General features: G+C 42.6%; 1 protein-coding gene across 1 annotated transcript in view; it reads right to left on the reverse strand.

Moving 5' to 3' along the window:
* FER (FER tyrosine kinase) overlaps positions 1-19933 on the reverse strand; it is a 294362-nt gene that overhangs the window by 17567 nt on the left and 256862 nt on the right. The window contains exon 19 of the mRNA XM_068247417.1: positions 2778-2932. Within this exon, the coding sequence (XP_068103518.1) occupies positions 2778-2932 (155 nt within the window). The remainder of the gene's footprint in view (positions 1-2777; positions 2933-19933) is intronic.

A 19933-nucleotide genomic window follows, 5' to 3' on the forward strand; every position in this document is an offset into this window, starting at 1 on the left:
GGACACTGGCTTCCATAGAGACAGGTTAATACTTGCTAAGCACTGCTTTGACAAGCGGTGCAGAGTCTGATATTGTGGCTAAGGGCAAGACAGAGCGCAGCGATGAATGACAGGCAGCAGCCTCCAAGAGAGAATATAAAGGCCAAGTCATTCATGTACTTGTAAAATGCACACTGCTGTAACTGGAGAAACTCAGACTCACTAAAAAAAGAAAAAAATCCCACCAGAGGGAAGTAACATTTACAAAGATATGAATGTAGAAATGATATATAACAGGGGAACTATAAAGGGTGGGATGCAATGGGAATTTGGCATGGGGCTATTACAATGGGAATATTGTTCATCCTCCTTTTATAACCATGCCCAATTTTGAGACCACACCTCCGATATAGTAAAACAAACAATTTCCAACCCTATTAACCCCCTCTTTCCCATTTTTACTATTGTTTTATTATTGTTACATTGCAATAGTAAAAAAAAATGTAGAATGTAGGATAACTGTACCTATACTTCAGAATCAAATATCATCCCCATAACAGCAGTGTAATTTGTGCAATAAATAAGCAAATACAATCTGTGGTTTTCATCTGCAGTAGCATTTTTAAATTTAAAACTATAAATGAAAAAATACATAGACATTAAAAGAAGTATTGGAAAAAATATCGCTGAAAAAAATTCTAGTTAGTCAGGTCAGCTCCGAAAAAAAAAAAAAAAATAGCTATAACAGCACTGCTTAAAAAACGCTGTATTGAAAAAGATAGCACTCAAACAAATTCTAGTTAGTAAGGTCAGCCCCGCCACAAAAAATATATAGCTATACCGTCAACGCTGCTTTGAAAGTAGTGGTTAAAACAAAGCTGGTATTAGGGAAGATGGCAGAAAATGTAAAAATGTAGTGTCCAGACTCTGGTCTAAAATCAGTACCCTTCTCACAAGAGTATTCAAAAGAGCAATCCTCAAAGATCCTCCAGCCCTACTCCTAGGTCACCAACTTGAGTATGCCAAGCACCCTGAACATAGACTAACACCCAGCATATCGCTAACACTACTAAGTTCCATATTGCAGTTTGTTAGCGATCCCATTCCCATTTTACAATGGGAAAAAACTAAATAAATAACTTATAAAATAATATTGTAAAAAAAATAAGCAACTGTATTCATTACTTAAAGAGAATCTGTATTGTTAAAATCGCACAAACGTAAACATACCAGTGCGTTAGGGGACATCTCCTATTCCCCTCTGTCACAATTTCGCCGCTCCCCGCCGCATTAACCACTTAACAACCTCTGCCACGCTTATCTACGCCCCTTTAAAATTCACCTGAGTCACAGGGGCGTAGATAGGCAACTCCTGTTTATTTTCCTGCTGTGCGCGATCGCGTTCGCGTGCGCGATCGCGTTCGCGTGCGCGATCGCGTCCGCGTGCATGCGGACGGGCATACGCGTCGGGCACCCGCTGGTCTGTGATTGGCTGATGTGAACATGTGTTCACAAAGCCAATGACAGTGCTTATTCATGCAGAATGTGTGTAAACATTGTATCAGTCACTATGCTGTTACAGTTACTGAGATCACTCTTGAGAGGATCTCAGATAACTAACACAGCATTAGTGACTGATCAGCATCAGTGAGGTTTTTTTTAAATAAATTATACCCCCATTAAGCCCATTAACCCTTGCCTCCCTTAAATGTGAAAATTGCTGTGGTTTTTAGGTGAAAAACCCTGTGGTAGAGAAGTGGTTAAAAGTGGTTAAAAACGGTTTTAAAAAGTTTGTTTATAAACAAACAAAATGGCCACCAAAACAGGAAGTAGGTTGATGTACAGTATGTCCACACATAGAAAATACATCCATACACAAGCAGGCTGTATACAGCCTTCCTTTTGAATCTCAAGAGATCATTTGTGTGTTTCTTTCCCCCTGCAGCTTTCATGCACTGAAGTGTCAGGCTGCTCGTTTCTTGCTGCAAACAGTTTTGCCCTTGTCTGTAATTCCTCAGTATGTGAAAGCCCAGCCAGCTCAGAGGACGATTTATCCAGCTTGTAAAAGATAAGAGAGCAGAAAGAAGCTGCCTTAATCTAAATAACACACAGGCAGTGTGCATAGAGGGGCCTGGAGGGGGAAGTTCATAGCAGAACCACAACACTGAAGAACTTGGCAGCCTTCCAGACACAGGCCGACAAGTCTGACAGGGGAAAGATACATTGATTTATTACAGAGACTGTGATAGCAGAAAGTGCTGCAGTAAGCCAGAACACATTAGAATAGCTTTTGGAACTTGTAGGATGATAAAAAACAGGGTGCAATTTTTGTTACGGAGTCTCTTTAAAATCAGTTAAGTTCCTCTTCAAGTAAAAAAACCTATGTATTGAAGTATAAACCTATGAATTTTTTAACGAAAAAACTGTTTTATAGCCCCTTGCCCTTTGTCCATAGCCTTACCACTTCCAACTTCATAAGTCCAGCAATTAGAGCCGCTGTGAGGCTTTGAAAGCAGATACAGGAAAAGACTAATATCACTGCATAACAGACCTAATCACAATGCAAATTATCCCACTGTGCATGCAAGCCACTATGTGTCAATTACGCTCAAAGCTTAAGACATGAACCTAACACGGGATCATTTAAAAGAAAGGCAGCTTTTAGGAATCTATAAAGCCTTACTAAAATGAAAGAAAATATGTGAAAGCATCCTGTTTATTAAGATAGGGCATAATCAATAAAAATATTATTGATTATGAAATAAAACATGCTGGCATACCAATTTAGTGAGTCTTACCGTAGTTGAGTGCTTCTGGGGCTGTCCACTTGATAGGGATCTGCTTTAGACCAGAAGATGAATATATTCCATCGTCTTCTTGACGAGACATGCCAAAGTCGCTGATTTTCAAAGTATTATTCTCACCTACTAGGCAGTTCCGTGCCGCCAGGTCCCTGGGAAACACAAAAATGTGTTGGAAAGGAATTGAATTTACTTTCAGATTAACAGGAGCACATGAATAATTCCACTACTTTTGAATTTCTAGAAAAATACATGGTATTGTCAGAAACAAATGGACAGCATCTGGCAAAAACTACCTGCTGTAATAAACATTGACTATTTTCCTCCATAAATCCCTGCAAATAACGAATCTGTAACAAAATAATTGCGTCTTCTGCTGTATTTAATATCATCAGAATGAAAAAGGTCTTAAAGAACAACTCTGGCTACATACATAGGTAGTCAATTGCATGTAGTCAATTCGGGTGCAGCCTCTGTTTGGAAGCGCTGCCAATGTCTCCTGCTGTACAAAACTCATGTAAGTATACTTATGGCTAGCTGCATCCATGTGCTTCAATTTGCATTCAAATTTTAGATTAGGGACTAGTAAATAGCTTGCATCTGGGCATGTATTTAGCCCCTGTGGGGCTCTGCATGCCTCTGTTGGTCTTCATTTCAGTTGCAGCCTATAAGCGCTGTCATTTGTTTGATGTCTGTTTGAAGAAATATGTATACCATTTTATGATTAGCAGCACTAGGAACAAAATTATGTTTTTATCGTTAGTCTAGCGGCAGATCTTCCCCGCGAGGGCCCATCATCGCCGTGGGGAAGTCTAGTAGGGAATCATTTGTGCACATATTATTTATACTGAAGCTAACACCCTTCTTTGCTGTACTTGTATTGAATGCAAGTTGTGTAATTTTGTCCACATTGTGGAGCTCTGCACATCTATTGCAGGTAGTCAATTCGGGTGCAGCCTCTGTTTGGAAGCGCTGCCAATGTCTCCTGCTGTACATATATAGAAGCATGCCTGTAGAGATGCACTGTCCTGGTGGAAAGAAAGCAGTTCACCTGTTGTCCTCAAAAGATATTGCTTATTCTTGGTGGTAGCATCAGGCTCTTTGACTAGCCTGTAATAATCGATGCTACAGCCTGTATTTCTGGCCAATGGCCCGTCCCCACTAATGCAGTATGAATGGGATGGTGGCTGTCAAAGGTTGCAGTATCACCTAGGAAGAGCATTATAGCACTGGAGCTTACAGCTGCCACATGAGGTATGCAGTATCAGATTGAGGAGGACTTGTCAGCACTCACTGCTATGAAGAAAGCGATTATATTCCTTTCTGTGCACAAAAAGATTTTCATACTTGGGCAGTGGAAATACCTAAGTAGAGGGAAGCCTCTGGATCCTATAGATGCTTCCTGAGTCTGCCTCGCTCCTACCACCACTCCCCAGGACCCTCATAAACATCAGGGATGCGCTCCTCTTCTGGCACCTAGACAAGCTTGGCCATCCTAGCAGGAGCAGCTCCATCTTACTGTACAGACACAGCTGTTCTTGCACAGGCAAGAGGAGCGTGGCCGGATCAGATTTCCAACAAGCTATATTTTACTACATGAATGAAGTAGTACAATATTGGTAAATTAACTAATATTGTGTCACTTTTCCTGGTGCCCATTTTACTGGATGTAAAAATAGAGGTCATAGTGGAGAATAGTAGAATATCAGTATATACTGTATAAACAGTATTTTACGGCATATCCTGGTGCTCTTTTGACTAAATTTTAGAATTTATATGGGCTATATCTGGTGCCTTTTGTAACAAGAGCCATTATTATATGCATTCCCAACAATGAAAAATCCAGGACGGTGAAGATGAGTAGTGATGCTCTCCGGATTGTATTCAGATGAAATCCTAATGAGTTTCATTCGGATTTCATCCTCTTAATTAATGCAGTCGAGCAGGTGGGCGAGGGGGGGGGGGGGTTAAACTTACCCAGCATACGTCTTCTTTCATCCGTCCCACGGCGCCTTCCACAGTGTGTTCCAAGCCGCGTCACGTGACTACAAATGCTTCCTCCTTTCGGGGTTGAAGGAGGAAGTGTTTGTAGTCACGTGACGCGGCTTGGAACACACTGTGGGAGGCGCCGCGGGACGGATGAAAGAAGACATATGCTGGGTAAGTTTAATCCCCCCTCGCCCACCTGCATTAATTAAGAGGATGAAATCCGAATGAAACTCATTTGGATTTCATCTGCCGCTCATCGCTGAACATGAGACTTAGTAAATATATATATATATATAGCTATCTATCTATCTATCCCTTCATTAGTTATATTATAATGTGAGAAAGGCTCCTTAATCAGTTTCTTATTGAACTGTGTGAATCCATTATCCCCAATTCTCCTAAGCAGGCAAGTTGTGACTTTGATGCACTAAGACACAGAAAACATTGCTAATAAATGTGTTTTGAAAATAGGTTTGTGAAAGATGTTTGTATGGTTAAATGCAAAGGAGGTAGATTCCCCCCAACAGAAGGAATCTCTAGGATTTTTCATTTTTTTTAGCCAATGGACTTCTGTTAAGACACCAGACTAATATCTAAAAACTATATGAATAATACCTGGCTGTGTTTATTTATGGAGTTGTACTATTTTTCGTAGCATCCTTGTAATATGCAGGAGTATGATTTAGCCTACGTGGACAAGACAAGACAGGGAACATTTACATCGTGCTTTTCTCCTAGCGGACTCAAAAAGGCAGAGCTGCAGCCACTAAGACATGCTCTACAGGCAATAGCAGTTTTACGGAGTCTCGCCCAAAGTCTCCCTACTGAATAGGTGCTGGCTTACTGTACAGGATAAAACGAGATTCGAACTTTGGTCTCCTCTGTCAGATGCAGAGCCCTTAAAGTGGATAAGAGACAAACTTTTGCTGCCTTCATTTTTCTGCCCCTTACATATAGTTTATTGGCATTCTTCCCTCCACATGCTTTTATTTATTTTGTTACCTAATTGCATGTAAATTAATGTATCCACGCCCCCAGCTCCTCCAGCACCTAGGCATTCTGAGTCCCATGCTGCAAGTGCTCATGGGAGTACAGCCTGGGGAGGAGGAGACTTTTGCTGAAGCATGCACAAGATTTCAGAGGCAAGGAGGCGGAGAGGGGAGGAGAGAGGAGGAGATGGGATTGGAGTTTTCAGAGGCTGAGGGGTAGAGAGCCAGAGTAGCTTGCCTGTGTAATGACAAGCAGAATATGGCTTTCATTGTAACACAGGAAGAAATAATCATATACTGTTGAAGCTGTTTGCAGCTAGATTTACTGTGTAAACCATCTAAACTTTAGATAAGATATATAGACAAGTTACTTACTATACTTAGTTTTTCATCTCGGATCTGCTTTAACCAGTACACTATTCAGGGGGTATGATTTAGTCTAAAAACTGTACTGTATTGCAGGAACTTCCAACAGAAATATAATACATTAAGAGAGGCTGTTCAAGTCAAGCCTCAGAATCATAAAATATTACAAAGCTTTAAAAAGCAAAAGTCATCAACAGAAGTAAAACTGCAGGTGATCATTCACATACATGTCTAACATATTAACGATTGCTTCAGCAGCAGAGGACTTTGATCTATGCATAAACAGGCAGACGATAGGAAAATACATATTGATTAGCTGCACATTAATAGATCTTCCTTCAAGTACGCTACTGAAGTCATATTAAGTATGACATGAAAAGTCATCAGAAATAAGTAGCGTGGAAGATTAAGCGGCATTTTTTTACACAAGGCTGTAGCTGTGACAATTCCTTCCAGAAATGGATATATCTGCCTTTCGTTGGTATGGTAGAGACAGGCTATACATATGCAGGGAGAAGAAGCATTTGTTTCTATGTGTTGTTATTTATGATGGGAGAGAATATAAAAATGATATGCTTCTCCTTTCTCACTATTTATCATTGCAAATCCATTTCATCTATCACCAGTTCGCAGAGGTAGAACCACTTTAATCTTTACGGTTTAATATGATCTTGTAGAAGCTCAGTGACTTTGAAATAATGCTGCGATATATGGAAATGTGCCTATACTACAGATGATTATGAATATCAGAAGCATGATTCTTTAAATTGACAATAAGGAGAGCCACAAAGCCCAAAATGTAATTATGTATTTTTCTTTCCAGTGCTCTATGTATAAAACAAGGAAGATGAAATTCCCAAAGAATGGAGCGGTTATTTTATGAACTGTTGCTACACATACAGGTTTGCTATAATAATAAAGAGGCAATAGATTTAACTAGCATGACAGGATAAGGTGCATAGATTTGCATGATTCCTGCAGACAGTACAATAAATAGTGAGGGAAATGTGTTTTCTAAGGCAAGAAATGTTCTTTGACTGATAAATCATTCATTATGACCACAATAAAATAGTACCTTCAATGCCTTGGGTTGGAAATCTTTGCTCAGTGGTGAAACTTAAATCCGTCCCTGCCCACATAAACTTGTGAGCCATCACTCTTTGCAGTCTTCTTGATATTATACACCCGTATGTCAACACCATTCACAAATATATTATTCAGGGAGTAAGCAAGAAAGAAATTTACTATATCGTGGCACTGCTAAAATCCTGAACAGTTGTAAACATTGGAGTACGGACCAACTACTGAGGAGGACCCACTATGGAGGGGGCCAAACTACTTAACTGCACCCTTTATAGTATAGGCTCTCTGTCTCATCCTATCAGTTTCACACTTCAGCTGCCTCTCCCCTCCATCCACTTCCTGTCAGCACTGCAGTGGTGTTGCAGGAGCTCTGATGGCAGGACATGGAAGACATAAGGAGATGAGTGCCACCTAGTGAGAAGATGGACAGTGGGAAGGGGCTGCAGTACAACACTGGGGCTGTGGCGTATTTAGAGGGGTGCAGGCATGGCTCATACCATGTGCAGCACTGTCTGCCCCATGACTGCCTGGCTGCCTTCCTCCTCTGCCCCATGCTATCTCACCCCCTGTGCGGTCTACCTCCCAGGCTTGTACTTCAGAGTCTTCTTGGGCCTGGAGTGTAGATTACTGAAGAGTCGTCATAATGCTAGAGGATGTCATAGATGGAAAATGCCTTCCCCTTCAGGTAGAGGGTATTACGACAGCAACCTCTTCAACAACCTACACTCCAAGCCCAAAATGACTCTGATGCAGTATCAGCATTCTCCCTCAGGTGGCATAAATTTGGCATATCTTCCCCTCACTGGTCGGTAAAACACAAATGGCTTGATTCATTAACCACTTGGGGACAGGCCACTTAACCCCCCCCCTTCCTCTTGGGGACTAGAGCCGTTTGCCTGGTTTACGTGTCCTCAGTCTAGATATCCAGGCAGCTGTATCCCCAGTATAGATAGCTAATAAATAGTGTCCCCAGTATTGATAGGTGTCCCCAATGCAGGCAGCAGCCATTACTCACCTCCCTGGGTGGTGGGTGATGACATCATCTAACCAGGACCCGGAAGTTAGCGAGAGAGCGAGGATAGTTGCCGGGCAGAGCAGAGGGGAAGGGACAATCACTGAGGGATCGTCAAAAAGGTGAGTGGATCCTCTTCAGCCACCACCATGCTTCAGTGATCACTACAATGAGCAGCGATCGCGTGATCAGGAGCCAATCACCATGGCTCCTGAGCAGTGAGGGGAGATTTCAGCTGTCATACGACAGCTTAATCTCCCCTATCGGGTGCACACGATCGCATCGGGAGCGCGCGTGGGGGGGAGGGATCCTATCAGCCACAGACCGCCACACTGAGGACGTAACTCTAACGTCCTTGGTCCCAAACAGGTTAAGCTGCGCCGCAACTTAAAAATCTGTGTGTGTATGCTATGCACGGCGGTAGTGCTGCGTAGCGTACACTCCTAAGTTACGCGCACGCCTTTCAAAGTACTGGCAGCTCCTTTAATCTGCCGTGAGGTGTGAAGTAGCACAGCAGCTACTACGTAAAAGATGGTTACTAGTGAGTTTCCTAAGTGGGAAGCCGATTGGACTTTTGCCATGTCAATAAAACAGCAGACATCAGTTTACTTGGTAACCCCCCAACCCCTGTCGGGTCTAGTGGCTTTGTAGGACATGATCTCCGCACTTTGAATGGCTCAATAGGCTGCCTGTCACACAGTATGGCCTTTCTGTAAGCCTGAACCACCATCGGCGCCAAAAGCAGCGCGGTATTAGGATACTGGCAGTTCTGGATTGGGAAATGTCCTGTCACTTATAGTGCAGGACAGTTTGAGAGCTTCTTTTGATTGGCAGACAGGGAAAACAGAGGGGACGGCTGTCTCATTACGCTGAGGAGCCTGTATAACCAAAATAGATGGGCTAATGAAGATGGATAACCCAAGGCTGTCTGCATCCTAATAAGGATCCCATTTGTTGCAATCTAGGGTGCCAATATGCTAATGAGTAGCCTTATGGTGGGACCCTGGACCCTGTCGGGTCTACTGGCACTAAATTTACATTCAAGTCAGAATGATTTGCATCTCATTGATGAAAAATGATAATATAACCACCTAACTAACCAAGTGATGCTATCACTGTAATAGAAAACCTAAAATTTCCAACAGAGGGTGTGTCGAGGAGCAGTCAAGCAGTGGAGGTAGGTGGAAAAGGTCATTAGCTTGTGAAAAACAGTAAGCAGATATTTATTTTGTGGTGTACTTGAATCAAAATTATTTCTCTATTCTTCACAAGCCAAGAATAGAAAAAAATGTTTTAGTTTTCCATACCGTCCATCAAGCAGGTTTACCTGGTATCCAAGAAGCAGAATTTTGGAAAAAAAAACAGAAAAATACTGGACCACAGCAGAACAAGAGTAAAAGACTAATCCTTGTGAGGCTAGGTACACAGTAGGATACAGTGTTTCCTGTAAGGCTGGAATGTAATGCATTTCAGCAGGAAAGTTGCACTGCACATTAACCTACTGTTATGTCATAAACAGTGAGGCATATAGTATGCTTCACAGTAATTAACGTGCGCGTTTTGCAGTAACAGTTGGGATGCTGCACACTGTTAAGATGGCACCATAATTACCACACTGATAATGTTGCATTGCGACGTTCCGCATAACAATGTGGTCTTAACACCGCACCCCACCACTGTGAACATGGCCTAGCAGGTCTATGGAGTTGGTCGAAAAGGAAAATTTTCACTTTAAAATGACCCTACACATGATGCTATCTTCTCCTTTTATTTAATCTGTCAGCCTAAAACTACTCCTACTGATAAAATCAATATAAAAAAAATAATTGCTACTACTAATTTGCATATGAATTTCTAAACAAAATGTAACATTTTCAGAGTAATTGCAGATATATAAAGATTGATTAAATGCACTAGACACAAAAGCAGCTTTCATGCATGCTTCGAAAATCCAGCTGTCACTGTGACAATGTATGGTACTGTATTCATCTCAGTAATGAGTGTCAAGGTGAATTCATATTACAGGAAAAGGCAGCTTAAAGAATAACAATCACTAACTAGTAAGTTTATTTTAGGTGAAGATCATTTAAAAGGCAATTTGAAGTGAAAATTAAAGCAAAACTTTGTTCCACTCTTGATAAAGTCAAATGTATTACAATCCATCAATTTCTGTGACCTTACAGGGAGTATTTCTTCTCTCCTTCAGGTCCTGTCACAGGTGACATCAGAGCAGTATGTCAGGGCTGTCACTAGAACAGAACATACTGCAGGTTGGGTATATCTGGATGCTCACCTGTTTTGGGGACAACTTTCACAGGGTGAAGATGTCTAGGAAGCTTATCATGCCTCTAGGAAAATATTTCACCCCACTTTATGTTGTTTGGGACAAGTAATGGATATGCAGACAACAAAAACCTTTTCATATACAGTAGATGTTTACCAAGCCCTTTTGACCTTATACATATGAGCAGACACCAGGCAACCTTTAAGTTATCAAACAAGAATAGCAGATCAATGTACACATAGGCATGATAATGGATATTCTGTTGCCCAGAATTTCAGTGGCAACAGGGTGAGCCATATATTTATGTGGCAATTGGCGGGGTTGGCTTGTTAACAGCCTTGCAGCTGCATTTTGTACTAATTGCAGGTGGTGCAGGTCTGTATAGAAAACATTGCAGTAGTCCAAAAATGATGTGATGAAGGCATGAATTAGGGTTGGAAGATCTGCTGGAGGTATGAGGTGCTTAATTTTTGTAATATTCCTAAATAACCTGCCTGGCGAACGTTTTTTGCACATTTTTTTTTCATGTAGCTAGCCTACATGATTACCCCCTCCATGCGGCGTCCATCCCTGCCCTCCGATCGCCGCCGACGCAATGGCCCGTCCGGAAATCCCGTTCTGAGCGGGATTTCCTTGAGGGCTTCCCCCGTCGCCATGGCGACGAACGTCGTGACGTCAGCGACATCACAGGGAGACCCGATCCACCCCTCAGCGCTGCCTGGCACTGATTGGCCAGGCAGCGCACGGAGTCTCGGCTGGGGGGGCCATGTATCGCGGCGGGTAGCGGCGGATTGGCGGCGATCGGGTAAGGCACGCAGCAAGTAAAGTGCTTGCTGCGTGTTTAAAAAAAAAATTATTCAAATCGCCCCAGCGGGGCCTGAGCGGTGACCTCCGGAGTCTCTGGACGAGCCTAGCTCGTCCAGAACGCTAGGGAGGTTAAGTGAAAGAAGGAATGTTTAACAACAACTGAGATTCGATTCCTGAAGCTTAATTCCCGATCAAACAGGACACCCAGGCTGCGCACAAAGTCTGAGTTGTTCAGGTCTGAGCTCCCTATCTTTAGTGGTGCTGGCTGAGACTGGAGCTACTTTGCTGTTGATCGTTGACTTTTGATAGCAATAATCTCAGTTTTGTCAGCATTTAGTTTTAGCCCGTTATTCATCCACTCCTGAAGTTCAGCTAAGCACGGGTTTACTGGTGAAGTAGGGTCTGTGACGCCAGGTTTGAATGATCTATATAGCTGGATGTTATCAGCATAGCAATAACATGTCAAGCCATGTTTTTGGATGATTTGTCAAAGAGGCACGTTGTAAATGGTGAACAGCAAAGAGTATCACGCCATGGGGTACACCATATTTTAGTGGTACAGGGTTGGAGAGGAAAGTCCCCAAGGATATCCGTTGTGTTCTGCCAGCCAAGTAGGAGTTGAAACACTAGAGAATAAAGTAATCTATGCCACAGTACTCTTGTAAACTGTTCAGCAAGATTTCATGATCAAACTGTGTTTAAAACTGCTGGGAGGTCAAGCAAAATCAGGATGGAACACTCACCTCTGTCTATTGCCATAAACAGATTGATGCAGACCTAGGTGAGCTGGCTTCAAGTTTTCAATAAGTTTCCCCAGAAAGGAGAGATTAGAGACAGGGCTGTTTAGAACATCTTGGTCTAAGGATGGTTTCTTGACTAGCGGTCTGATGATTGTTTCTTTCAGACAGGTGGGAAACCCCCCTTCTTGTAAAGGACACATCCGAGGACTGCAAAAATAAAAAAAGTCCACTTACCTAGGACCTTCTCCAGGCCCTGCCACCCCTCCTGTGCCCACGCCGCAGCTCTCCATGCTGGTGGTCCAGGGTCCCCTCTGGCGCAAGACGCCGACTGCGCCTGCGTAAGCGGCTCTCAGAATCGCCCTGACGCACTGCAGCCCGGATGACGTCAGTGCGACTCAGTGAGCCGAACAGTGAAACGCAAGAAGATTCAGGAAGATGCCGACCTGGTGAGGTCGGCCCTGCACCGGAGGGGACTGGGAGCCAACAGAGCTGCGGTGAGGGCACAGGTCGGTTGCCAGGGGCTGGAGGAAGCCCGAGGTAAGTGAATTTCTTTCTTTTTTTTTCCCCTTGACCTTCCCTGAACAGTTGACGTTTAGTGGAATGCTGGTCTAAATAGGTCAGGGCATTTCAACATGAACTTAAAGGGGCACTATGGCGAAAAATTATGTTTTATAGCCACTGTACTATGCCTAGCTGTTTGTAGAGCATAGTAGCTTACATGTAGTGAGGCACAGGGGCTTTTTTTTTAAACACTGACATCACCTTGTATACATTATCAGTCACGTCGGCAGAAGTACCTTTCCGACGCCACTTAGCCTGTTCCATGTAGTTGTAGGGAGGCAACTTTCCCTGTTGCTGTAACTGACGTTACAGTTTTCCCCTCTCTGCAGCACTGGAAGGTTTGTTCTAAATTTCAACTGCACGATCGTGCAGTTATAGTGATCCCCCATGAGCCGTAAAGATTAGCAGCTTATGTGCTGTGAGGGGAGTGGAACGCACCCTCCCTCTTACGTGAGACGCAACTGCATGTGAGGACTGTTGAGGAACGCATCATTACTGATGACGCTGCCCGGCTAGGACCCCTGTAGCTGAAGCTGGCTGGCATGTGCTGCACAGACAGAGCGGCAGCTTGCAGAGCAGACACAAGCGCTGTAGCTGTGTCCTGCTAATTGTACAGTAGTTGTGATTGTTGTTTTTTTTGTGGTGAATTTTTTTTTTACCCAATCGTTTTTTCAGTATTTTTTTTTCTAAAGCAAATTGCAGGTAGTTATTCATTTTTTTTTTTTTATTACTCTGGCTGAATAACTACCTGCAATTTGCTTTAGAAAAAAAATACTGAAAAAACTATTGGGTAAAAAAAAAAATTCACCACAAAAAAAACAACAATCACAACTACTGTACAATTAGCAGGACACAGCTACAGCGCTTGTGTCTGCTCTGCAAGCTGCCGCTCTGTCTGCGCAGCACATGCCAGCTTCAGCTACAGGGGTCCTTGCCGGGCAGCGTCATCAGTAATGATGATGCGTTCCTCCACAGTCCTCCTCACATGCAGTTGCGTCTCACGTAAGAGGGAGGGTGCGTTCCACTCCCCTCACAGCACATCAGCTACTACTCTTTACGGCTCATGGGGGATCACTATAACTGCACGATCGTGCAGTTGAAATTTAGAACAAACCTTCCAGTGCTGCAGAGAGGGGAAAACTGTAACGTCAGTTACAGCAACAGGGAAAGTTGCCTCCCTACAACTACATGGAACAGGCTAAGTAGCGTCGGAAAGGTACTTCTGCCGACGTGACTGATAATGTATACAAGGTGATGTCAGTGTTTAAAAAAAAAAGCCCCTGTGCCTCACTACATGTAAGCTACTATGCTCTACAAACAGCTAGGCATAGTACAGTGGCTATAAAACATAATTTTTCGCCATAGTGCCCCTTTAATTGGGTCAGGGTGCAGGTCACAGATAGTTTGGCTAAGGTTTAAGACAATATTTAAGATACCTTCTTCAGTAATTACCTTGAAATCAGACCATGGTGGTAGGCTATTTTTGCATCAATTATATGGCTCTGCATAGATTTCCAGTGCTGTGAATTTAATAGCATATCGTATGGAGGAGACTTTTTCTGAGAAGAAATGGGCAATTTTCTCACACAGGTCATGTGAAGATGTGCTGCTTGGCTTTCAACAAGATGGGTTGCAGACATTGTCAACTGCAGAAAAGCTGGGCAGGTCTGTTGGCCGCATTTGCAATCTCCTGAGGCAGGAATAAGGTATTTTCCTTGTTGATCAGTATTTGATATTTGTATGTTATTAACTTTACATTCTGATGCAAATGTTTACATTTGGAATATGAAACACCTATAGAAGTCAGCGGCAGTCAGAAGTAGTTTTGTACTTATACACCTTTAAAGAGAACCCGAGGTGGGTTTGAAGAATATTATCTGCATACAGTGGCTGGATCTGCCTATACAGCCCAGCCTCTGTTGCTATCCCAAGCCCCCCTAAGGTCCCCCTGCACTCTGCAATCCCTCATAAATCACAGCCACGCTGCTGACAAACAGCTTGTCAGAGCTGGCTGTGTTTATCTCTATAGTGTCAGTCTGCTGCTCTCCCCGCCTCCTGCAGAACTCCAGTCCCCGCCTGCATCCCTTCCCTCCCTGCTGATTGGAGGGAAGGGACGGGGGCAGGGACCGGAGCTATGCAGAAGGCGGGGGAGCAGCTGAGACTGACACTACAGATGTAAACACAGCCTCACAGCATGGCTGTGATTTATGAGGGATTGCAGAGTGCAGGGGGACCTTAGTGGGGTTTGGGATAGCAACAGAGGCTGGGCTGTATAGGCAGATCCAGCAGCTGTATGCAGATAACATTCTTTAAACACACCTCGGGTTCTCTTTAAACATCCAAGATGCATGGTGTGGAATCACAGAAATGCATATAGACGTCTGCGGAGTAGGGATGATATTAGATATGCAAATCGTTCTGAGTTGATGCAAATTCTCATGCAAATGTATGCAGCTAGAAAATGGACCAATCAATTTAAACCTGGGTTTAAACTGATTGGTCTATTTTCAAACTGCATACATTTGCCTAAATTTCAGAACAATTTGCATCTCATTGATCACCTACTGCTGAGTTCTAAGGGTTGACAGAGCATCCAACTATGGAAAGCCATGCAAACCTGTTACCCATGTATTTGATGTAGCAGGATTTTTTTCTCATTTGTTTCAAGACACAACAGGCCTTATTCAATTCACTTTTTCTAAGTTTTATTCTTGGAGATCATTCTTCATCTTCTGTTTAAAATAACTTTTCAGCATTCTGGAATTGAAAAATACCATGAAGTAGCTGAAAAGGTACTTTCAAAATTATTCTTAGAATGTTCTTGCTTGCTAGTGGATTAAAACTTATTTAATTCATAAGATGTAAAAATATCACCTAGGAGAAAACAAGTACATAAGGGCCAGTAGGTGTACGTGTCTTACATACACTTGTGTGTCTGTATTAGACATACAATTGTGTGTGCGTGAACACCGAACCCTTGTCTTCTTGCTACATTGGCTCTAACAATAGATATCACGTTATAGCAGTGCCAGCGTGCTCAATGTAGCCAAGAAGCAAATGGATTTTAAAAACGACTGTGGTACCTCACCAATGCACTATATTAAAATTTATACTGTTGATCACTGATTTGCATCAGCATCTTCTACTGAATCTATTTATGTCTGATCTGGGTTTTTACGTCGCTGCTTTTGTGTTCTCGTTAAATAATAATTTATAACTGTTGTCAGCACCAACAGGAAATTATACAATGACAGTTGCTATCAAACACAAATAATATAAGATGAATATCACACTTTTATGAGTTTCCCATTATTGTGTTCTGAAAATGTGCTATGTGGAACTGCCAAGAGACGAAAAAAGGACTGTACCAGAATACTAATGAAAATGGCCGTGGATATAAAAAGGCCTTTGAATTTATAATACACATAATGCTCATGAAACTTCTTAGATGCATGAACATCTAATGAGTTATCAAAGCAGAATGGGCCGACACATACACAATGCTACAGAAGAAAGCCTATGATAGTTAAATCAAAGAGAACAACATTAAGATGTGAGCGGTTCTCTATCCATCTTTTGGAGCAATTAGAATCTTTCAAAGGTTAAGTGAATAAACTTGATAGCAACATGGCTGTGTCATAAAATATATTTCTATAGCACTGTTTTATTGCCATTCATAATGAGGTTTCAGTGCTTTAACCCACTAAAGATAATATTCGATACCCTTTTAGAAATCAGAAGAGCGCAGCGCATCATTCTACTGAAATTCAATATTTCATTTGCGAGCCAAGGCCTACATGGAATCCAATGAATCTAACAGCCAGATTGCTGTAACCATAAAAACCTAAACATATTAAAGAAGTGTGAAGAGTAAAGTGTGTGCTTGGCACTTCAGGCTTGTAGCTGTCAAATCTGTTTTTGTTTTTACATGTTTATCTTGGGCAGACATTTTTAAATCTCTTAAGGGGGGGGGGGGGGAGAGAGATGAAGTGTTTCATGTTTCATTGCCAGTTCCTATTTCTGCAGCCCAAGTGATGGACAAGGACTTCCTTTAAGCGAGAGCTCTCGCTTACAGGACGAAAAATCAAAAAAATCACTGTGGCCATCTTGTGGCCAAATAGTAAAACTACATCAACATAATTAAAAAAAAAATGAGGTGAGACCTTCTGGAGAAGTGCCGGTTGTCACGGAACGCGTGAGGAGCACAGACGGACAATAGACGACCAGCTTGCAGGTCTGGGTGAGACTTATTACCAATATGCTTGGCGAGTTGATTAATAATCATGGAAGGTGTACTATTTGAATCATACGACATATGCAATGGTATTGTACCCACACTTACAGTGTAACCTGTATTAGCATCACATTTGTGGTCACTACTTGTCAGCCTCTGTGCTATGCTGTTTTAATTGATTTTAATTGTTAAAGGTCCTTAATAAACTTGAATATAATTTTTCATCATATCATGGTGTTGGCGATTTGATTGATATTATTGATTGCCTAGATGGATGCTTTTTCTTGCATTGTGCCATCTGTCTCTGGCATCAATCACACAAATTTGCTGAGTGCTCGCAGAGATGGAAGAAGCTGCAGATCATAATTTAAAACTGCTGGAGGAAGCGGCTTCGGCATGTCTCAGGCTGCAGGTATAGGAAAAAAAAACTGCACAAAAATGTTCGTTCTCGCCATAAAGAGTTTGAGAATTAAAAAGTCAAAAGTAAAGCTGGAATGCTTTATTTACAGTGTAAAATGGATTATATATATTTTTATGGGCACCTTTTTCATTTTAATATTTTTTTTTATTTGGAATTTCATCCCAATTTAATTATTTGTGGATATTATAATGCATATACGCACACTGATTGTCTATCCTTCCTGTTTCCTCACTTCTGTTCAATGGTACCAGATCAGGCTATTTTCTGAGGGAAAGATGGCATTCCTTTTTAATAGACTTTAACCAACCTGGCGGTCAATTAAATCCACCAGGGAGGCAGCACAGCAGTTTTTTAAAAAATGTTTTATTTTTTTTAAATCATGTAGCTAGCCTAGCGCTAGCTACATGATAGCCGCTGAGCAGCGGCATACCCCACCCCCTCTGATCGCCTCCGGCGATCAGGCCCGTCAGGCATTAGGATTCCCCCATCGCCATGGCTAGCTGCGTGCAACAACAAAAAAATTATGTAAATCAGCCCAGCGGGGCCTGAGCAATCCTCCTGCGCGGCATAGCCCGAGCTCAGCTCGGGATTACCGCCAAGGAGGTTAATTGCATTCAATACCTTTTTCACAACTAACACCTATTCTATTTTCTCTGGTATAAGCCTCCCCCTCAATAAATAACTAAATAAAGCCATTGCAATGTGTATGGCCTCCTTTAAAGAGGAGCTGTCAGCCATACTATCTCAGAAAAAAAAACTACCCACATATACTAGTAGATACATACTTATTCTACTTACCAGTACTTAATTTTTTCTATGGTAAAAAGAAAAAAGAGAAAATCCTTCTTAGGATTTTTAATCTTAGCTTTGTCTATCTTGAAGCCAATCCTGACATTTACTCCCTTACTCTGTGTTTGCACTTGCTGCACTCCTCCCAGTCTTCAGTCACTCCCACCCAGCTCTGCAATAGAAAGTGCATTGTCATTGTGTGACTCTGCAGCTTCTCAGCATGAGAAATATTGGCCAATCAGAGAGGAACAGAGGGGTGGGAGGGGAAACCAGGCAGGAAAAGGCTTCAGCCAATCAGGCTACATTAGTTAAATCTGAGGGGAAAGTAAAGAAGAAAAAAAAAAACCTAGCATGCACTGTAATTTCTTCGAGAGACGTTTTGTGTATACACACCCATTGTACCTATCACAGGTTTTGATGTACATGCGTTACATTGACGATATTTTCTTCATCTGGCAAGGGAACGAGAATGACCTACTGAGGTTTAAAGAGGATCTGGATAGAGCAGTGCCCACCATCAAGTTCACCCTCGAGTACCACCCATCGGAGAGCCACTTCTTGGACGTAATGGTGAGTCTGAAAGACCACTTTTTACAAACCAGCCCATTTAGAAAACCTACTGATCGGAATACATATTTATCAGCAGATAGCGTCTATCCCACTAGACTCAGATTTCTTCACAGAAGCTGGGAATATGTACAAAACTTCAGGAAGAGGGGGTACAGTGAGGAAGTCCTGAGGGATGCACTTGACAGAGCCTCCAAACTCAATAGGAATGAACTCCTCTCCTTTAAACCTAAGGCCAGTTCCTCTCGTGTCCCTATGGTTCTCACATTCTCTTATTTGTCTCAACAGGCTGCCTGCATCGACCGTGAACATTGGCATATCCTGGGCAGTGACCGGGACCTACAGGACACCTTTGGGAAGCCTCCCATCTGCGCCATTAAGAGATCAAGGAACATCCGTGACACACTCGTGCATGCCCAAAGCACTTCGCCTCAACAGGATGTAATTGGCTTACTGCATCTGATAGACCACAGGGGATGTTCCCATGGGGCCATTGTGCTCAATGCAGCTTTGTATCCAGTAGCGACTCTTTTGTGCATCCCTGCAGTGGGTTCCGGCTGTACCTTAGGGGGTTTGCTAATTGCTCCTCCAGGGGAGTCGTGTACCTTATAACATGCCCTTGTGGTCTGGCTTATGTGGGCCAGACCACAAGGGAAATCAGACGCAGAATTAGTGAGCATCGCAGTGACATCAGGGGTGGCATACTTACCTCACCCCTGGCCAGACACTTCATGGAGGAACTACACAATTCCGTGTACTAGAAATCGTTAAACCTGCTAGTAGAGGGGGTGACTTTGAAAGGAAACTGCTTCAGCGCTAATTATTTTGGATATATAAGCTTGATTCTATATACCCACGTGGTTTAAATGAAGAAGCTGTGCAAAACTTCTTTCTCTGAATCATGCTGCAATATTATGTCATCCACTAGGGGGCACTTGCATTGCCTTTTTGGCCCGTATAGTGTATAGTTTTGGCCCACTGTATATATTTGTATATATCTTTGTGTTATATTTATGTTCTGGATTGATATAAACATTATATATTGTACTGTGTACTTATGTATTTATTTGTTTGTATCTGCAGAATATGTAGCCCTCACACTGTCCACCAATTACACACCAAGCTGCCACTCTGGGGATCACTGTTACATTGCTCTGCTGCTCTCCCCATTGGTTGATGCACGGTCCCTCCTATCTCCATATATAGCGTGGCGGCCATCTTGTGGCTGGAGCTAGCTACACTCCCCACTATTGCCAGCCAGCTCTTTGGAGGTAGGCGGTGTCTGAGTGCGTAGGGCAATGACGCAGCGCC

Source organism: Hyperolius riggenbachi, chromosome 1 (genome assembly GCF_040937935.1).
Source record: "Hyperolius riggenbachi isolate aHypRig1 chromosome 1, aHypRig1.pri, whole genome shotgun sequence".
In the NCBI taxonomy this organism is placed as follows: domain Eukaryota; kingdom Metazoa; phylum Chordata; class Amphibia; order Anura; family Hyperoliidae; genus Hyperolius; species Hyperolius riggenbachi.